The sequence below is a fragment of the Equus asinus genome, chromosome 2 (assembly GCF_041296235.1).
Source record: "Equus asinus isolate D_3611 breed Donkey chromosome 2, EquAss-T2T_v2, whole genome shotgun sequence".
Lineage (NCBI taxonomy): Eukaryota > Metazoa > Chordata > Mammalia > Perissodactyla > Equidae > Equus > Equus asinus.
The window spans coordinates 170,429,803-170,436,320 of NC_091791.1; the positions used below are offsets into that span (position 1 = coordinate 170,429,803).

Below are 6,518 nucleotides of genomic sequence, written 5' to 3' on the forward strand. Positions count from 1 at the left end.
TGCACAGCAGCCCAGAGGTTTCCTCTCCAGGTAGGTGTGTGAGCAGAAGCTCAGCTCTTGTTCAGGGATGCCAGGAAGTCATCACAGGGCAGGGGTTAGACTACATGTCAGGGCTCTTGCTGGCCTGGCTGTCAGGGCGCCTGGGCTCAGTCCAGGCTCTGTTCTAATTCTGTGGTGCCTTCAGTCAGCCACTGCCCCCTCCTGGGACTGTGTCCCTCACTCATCTCTCACAGGAGGAAGACCTGCAGCAGGGTTCTCAAACTTGTATCCAAACCACATAACCATTTCCTCAAAGTAAATGTGATATCTAAACAAGATATGCATGTGGCAGGGCAACTTTTCAGATATTATTTTTGTTTTGCTTTACGCATTTTCATTTTTGTCTGTTTCCATCAAGGAGCCAGGTTCTTAGTATGTCTTAGATGCAGGGATATTGTTTCAGCTCCAGGTCAGAAGCTGTGAGTCCTCACTGCTCTGCCCTTGTGAAAGTGCCCACAGTCATGAAGACACTCTGTTGGTTCCTGCTTTGTGCACAGCAAGGTGGGAAAGGCCATGCCTGTGAGGGTTACATGACTGCAGAGTATGTACCCCTTGTGGTGAGAGGGTAGTGCTGTGTGTGTTTGGAACAGGAGCTCAGAGCTGGAACGTATGCTCAGCTCCCAGGTCGTGCTCCATATGACATGAAAAGCCCTTGGAGAGATGGCTGCTGGGAGTGTTTCCTGAGCTGAGCCCAAGACAGGGAGATCCTCATTCAGCAAAGAATCCTGTACTCTATGTGTGGGCTCCAAGCCAAAAACCTAAAGTTGAAAAATAGGGTGGTCTGGAAACTATGGATGAAGCAGCAACCACGGTGGCCAAAAAAGCAGAGGCCTTTCTCCATTTTTCCAGAGTATGTAAACCTCCCTGATTCTGGTTTGATTCTCCACAGGCAGGAGGTACAGTAACCACAGGGATCACGTTTCCAGCCATTCCAGTTGGATGGGTGTTTAGAGTCTGACTCTAATTGCCTGAGAGCAAATACGTAACACAGTTTTTCCTACCATCTGAATCTGTACAATGACATTCCTACCTGCTACATTTTTTTTAAGAGTGGCACCTGAGCTCACATCTGTCACCAATCATTTTTTCTTCTTCTTCTTGTTTTCTCGAAGCCCCCCAGTACATAGTTGTATATCATAGTTGTGGTCCCTCTGGTTGTGCTATGTGGGATGCCACCTCAGCATGGCCTGATGAGTGGAGCCATGTCTGCACCCAGCAGGTGAACTGGCAAAACCCTGCGCCGCTGAAGCTGAGCTTGCAAACTTAACCATTTGGCTGTGGAACCAGCCCCCCTACCTCCCACTTTTAAGGCAAATGAATGTAGGGCTGCCCTCACTGCCCTTCTCCCTCCCTACGGGCTGCCCTCTCCTCTAGGTGAAGATGAGGCTCCAGTGGAGAGAATTTGGTGACTTCACCCCTAGAAAGTAAATGACTGATGTCATTTCCAAATCCCACACCTGCTGTTCTAGAGTCACATGTGCTCACGCTCACACGGACTGTGAACAGCAATAGAAACAGAACACAAGTACTTTATTCCTGTGGATTTCCCACGAGATCTAGGCCATGTGGGCTCATGTGAGGAAGGAGAGAGAGTTAGATGATTTGGGTGAAACTCACACTGTCAGTGTCACTTGGGTTCTGATGACAGAGTCTGTGTTAGGTCCACTGTGGATCCCCAGCGCCAGGCTCTTAGGAGCTCACTCAGTGTGTGTTTGTTTATTGATGGAAAAATTGTGCTTTCCAGTCCTATTGCAGAGAGTGCAGGGCTAACTCAAAAGGCTGAGACAGCCCTAGGTGGCCAGGGAGGGGTCTTAGCCTAGAGGCCAGCAATGAGTAAGAGGGACAGGCTGAAAGGGACTCAAGCTATCAAGCGACCAGGTGACCAATGCACTCTGACTACTTGGGGGACACTGGGCTGGATGTGAGGGGTTGAGCTGGCCTTGCCTGGTGAGAGATGGGGCAAGGGTTCTGGAGAGACAGCCTGCCTGCTGTGTCCTCCATGGGTCCACCTGTTGCCAGCACAAGCCTGGTGTCTTGTGCCCGTCTCCACCAGAGCATGACCTGGGCTGGCATCTCAGTGGAGGGGCCCTGTTGGAAGTCCATGGAGCACTGGGTGTCCTAAGCAGGAGGGTTACAAGGAAGGGGTCAGCTCAGATCAGACTTGTGTGGAGGGGACAGGAGTTGGTGGACTCTGAGGACAATCAGTGGAAAGTAGGGATGAAGAAGAAGGGGCAGCCCGGAGACTGGAGGGCAAGCTGGGCCCCAAGGTCACAGGAGGGCTGGGAGGAAACTCAGGCTGGGTGAGAACGAGGAGCTTCTCCAGAGACCCACCCTGACTCTGCATGAGCTCCCTGGCTGTGGGAGAGAACTGTCCTGCTCAGGCAGCCTCTCCCCTCCCTAGTGTGGGGGCTATGCCATTGAGCTGCAGCCCCAGGCTTGCCTGCTTGGTGTCCGGGACCCATGGTGTCCTCCCCCTTCCTCTCTGCCATATAACACAGGGAAGGAGATAAGAAGTTCACCCTGAGCCCATGACCAGAGAGGTTCATGTTTTCTCCTGATGGTGCTCAGCTGCAGCCCTGGCAGAAGGGCAGGCCCAGAGAAAGGTGTGGGTCAGAAGGAGCTGGGGAACAGCTTTGCTTGAGGTTTGGGGGAGGTGGTGGTGGGAGGGGGAAGAGGAGGAAGCAGGAAACAGCAGATTTGTGCCATTGGCCTTCTAAGCACAGAGTAGGTGCCTGTGAATGAGGGTCAGTGAATAAACAAGAAACCAGCCCTTCCAGTCAGTTCAGAGACATTTATTTAGTGGATGGGTGTTTCTGGATCAACTCCAGAGAAGGTTGGCTGGTTCCCAGAGTTAGAGGTTTTTCATGATTCTCTTTATCCAGGGCAGAAAACTCGAGACTTTGGTGAAGACCCGTGGAGGTTTCCCGTTGTTTTGTCCATAGGAGACAATGCCCTGGATCATGTTGTCACACACGAGAGGGCCCCCGGAGTCCCCCTGTGGACGGAGTCCAGGGAGGACTGACCCTCTGCTCCTGCCCACCTACATCCCACATGCCTTCTCAATGAAGGCCACCTGGTCTGGTCTCCATGTGGGAGATCAGAGGGCACAGCAAGCCCCTGTGGGCCCCTCAGCTGCCCAGTCCTGACCCTGGACATTGTCATGGCTTCATTTCTCTCAGGGGGTGGCTCCCTCTCCTCCCCCAGGTCCCAGATCCTCTCCCATGAGGGCGCTGTGGGACTGTGCTTCGGTCTACCATTTAAGGACATGGAAGCAGGCAGGTGGGGCTGACAATCAGCTTGGAGGGTCAGCCATTTAACTAAGATGGGAGCCAGCTCTGAGGAGCCACCTGGGTTTACTGCTGCACACCCAGGGAGCAGTTTTCTGGCACCTGTGCCCAGCGTGGGGCAGAGTGTTGCAAATTCATCTTTCAGGTGGAACACCATGTTTGGATGGATCTCAGGCCCCTGGTAGGCTCCCAGAAGGTCTGTGACTCCCCACTCTGCCTGCTCCGCTCTTCTCTTCCCGGCAGAAAGATCAGACGCTAGGGGGTGAAGGAGTCCCTATTGCTTGGGTCTCCAGGTCCCGAAACACCCCTCTCCCCAAAGCTGACCTAGGCAGATGCCCAGTCTCACCTTAAAGGAAGACTTCCTTTCCTTCGGGTCACCCACACAAAGCTGAGTGTTACTGTTGTAATTGGGTAAGTAGGATTTGCACACCCGGTCCTGCTGCACGGTCAGCTCCACCTCCTGCAGAGTGTCTGACCGTCTGCCATTTGGGGTGACTCTCCCCCAGCCTGCCACACTGCACACCTCTCCAGGCCTCACCTGAGTCTTGCCCCAGTGCAGGCTGAGGGGCTGCACAGCTGCAGTCAGCTTGGCCTTTCTCTCCAGCTGATGGGAAGAGGCAAGAAAGTCCAGCTCAGCCACTGTCCTCCTGGGCCTGGACACCGCGATGGGGCTGCACTGACTTCCCTCTCCGCTGAGCCACTGGGACTCATCAGGAGGCCAGGATGGGAAGGATGGGAGGGACAAATTGCAGTGGGAGGGGAAGAAACCTGGACCCAGGACAGCAAGAGCAGCAGGGAGGTTCCCTTACCTTTAGCAACATGATGTCATTGTTGAGGTTCTTGGAATTATAGTGTTGGGGGTGGATGGCTTCCCTCACAGAGATGACCTGCTGGGTCCTCTCTTGCTTCTTAATGTTGTGGGCCCCGAGGGTCACCATCATTGAGCTACACGGAAAGCAGGGTGAGGATGTGGGAGGCATGAAGTCAAAGGAGATCCAGCCCGGGAGCCATGAAGGGCAAGTGACAGCTGGGGCAGGGCAGGGATGCCGGTAGGAGAAATCGAAACAACAGGAGTACTGGGCAGTGGGTGACTCTGAGAGGGATTCTGGGAGCTTTCTCTAGCCCTCAGGCAATATTGTGAAGGACTCTGAGTTTGCCTTTTGACCCTAGTGCATGGAATCATCTTCCACAGCTGCTTCATTTGACCAGTGTGGTCTCTCTTCTCAACTGGGCCACTAGCTCTCACCTCTGACCCTTTGACCCCAAGCTGACCTGTCTTATTCTCACTTTCCATCACCCAGGCATGCTCTCAGATGGCTCCTCTGATGAGCTGTCATGGCCTTGAGTTACCAGGAGCCGGGGGAGCTACCCTGGGCTGCAGGCCCTGGGCAGAGAACAGGGGTCCCTTGGGGGTCTCAGGAGGGTTAATTGACTGTGGCACCTCACCTTCCCCTGCAGTGAGCCGCCGTCAGAACAAAGTCCTCTCGCACAAGGACACCGCCGCAGCTCTTCCCTTCTTTTTCAGTCACAGACAGAACAAATGCCATGTAGGGGCGGGAGTGGGGAGAGGCCTCATGTCCCCCGATGATCTCCCCTGAAGGAAAAGTCTTATCTACTTGTGTGCACCCAGCGAGTCCACTAGGCATGCGTCACCTTGATGGCTCAGGACTGCTGGGCATCTGGGAGCCCGAGATGGCCTGGAGTTGAGAGGGGCTTGGGTGGGGCTTTCCCTCTAGAAAAAGGAAGAGGAGCAGGCTGGCCTGTGAATGTGTCCTCCACAGATAATTGGAGGTGAGCATATGCATCTTAGGGACAGCAAAGTCCTAGGGGCTCCTGAGAATTCCTCTCCTGACTTTGCTTTGTTTCAAGAGCGTTTCTAAGGCCCTGTTGTCCTGTGATGTCTGGGATGATGCTGCTTTCCAGCGGCCAGGACTTAACTTTAGGGATCTAGATGTTGTCATAGCCTGTTTCCCATGGCCTGACACATAGTGGGTGCCCAAAAGTTGTTTGTTGGCTGCATGAAGGAATGGCCACCAATGGGCCTGAAGGAGAGTTTGTAGGGCCAGTGCTTGTGGGATTCTGGAAAGCAGAGAAGTTCAGGTCTGCAAACAGTGGCTCCATCCTGGAAAGAAGGGAGCTGCTAAAGGCCTGGGAAGAAAAGCAGAGTTGGAGAAGGGACTGAGGGGCCTTGGGACTGAGCAAGGCACCAGCAGTCCTCTGGGGTCAGTAGTCCCACCAACTCCGGGGTCTGCAGAGCTCAGACTTCTCTCCTAAGCAGACGCTGAGGGGAGCATCTGTGTCATCCCAGACCTGGAAGCCAGGCCCACTCTGCCCTCCGCAGGGGAATTGATTATTTTCTCTTTTCCAGTTTCCCTCCCCTTCCAAGCACTTCCAGTTAAGTTCCACTTTGCAGATGGCAAACGTAGGGCCTAGGGAGGGAATAGCACCCACTGGCTCTTCTTGAGAACAGCCTTCTGCCCTGCCATTCCTGCTGGTAGCTTATCCAGCATCATACATGGGATTCTGAGGTGGGACGGGAGCTGGGATTCAGAATGTTGCTGGTGGATGGATGGATCAGGGATGTGCAGAAGGGGCAGGAGATCTGAGCCCACTGTGTTTGGGGGGAGGGGTTGGGCATCTGAGGGCGGGGATGGTCACTCACCTGCCTCTGCCCCAGGGGACAGTAAATATGCCAGCAGGAGCAGGAGAGGCTGCATCTTTCCAGGAAGGTTGCTGAGGTCGGGGAGGCTGGTGCTTCCTTGCTCTCTTTTATCCCCCAGGAGAGGAAGGAGGTACACGTGGGCTCAGTGACCTCAAGTCCCCCTGTGGTTGTGTGGTGCTTCATCAGAGATGGCTTTCTATGAGAGCTTCCCCGCCCCCACTCCTTCTGCCTGATGATGTCCTCTGGCTGGTTGTGTGAGAATCATGCAATGACCACATGAGAGCCCACAGTGGATGACTCAGGGCAGATCACCTGTTCCAGCCTAGAGCAGGAACCCAAGGGTACAAAGTGGAGACTGTGGGCTGTGGTATCGACAAGTAGAGGTATTGGAGCCCCAGAAACCTGAGTCTCCAGTGATAGAACCAGCAGTGCCTCATTTCCAAGTTGCTAAGTCTATCAGGATGATTTGTTTAGCAGATGTGTTTTTGGGCCCTTCTCTGTACCATGACCAAACACATTGGAGGTGTGTC

General features: G+C 54.0%; 1 protein-coding gene across 1 annotated transcript; it reads right to left on the reverse strand.

The window, feature by feature from the left end:
- Positions 1-2,816: 2,816 nt before the first annotated feature.
- LOC139046359 (granzyme B-like) lies at positions 2,817-6,145 on the reverse strand. The gene is made up of 5 exons (XM_070519028.1): positions 5,989-6,145; positions 4,773-4,920; positions 4,136-4,271; positions 3,673-3,930; positions 2,817-3,034 (listed from the first exon to the last, which is right to left on the reverse strand). Exons 1-5 carry the CDS (start codon positions 6,041-6,043, stop codon positions 2,891-2,893), a joined length of 741 nt encoding a protein of 246 aa, XP_070375129.1. The 5' UTR covers positions 6,044-6,145; the 3' UTR covers positions 2,817-2,890.
- Between the last annotated feature and the right edge of the window lie 373 nt (positions 6,146-6,518).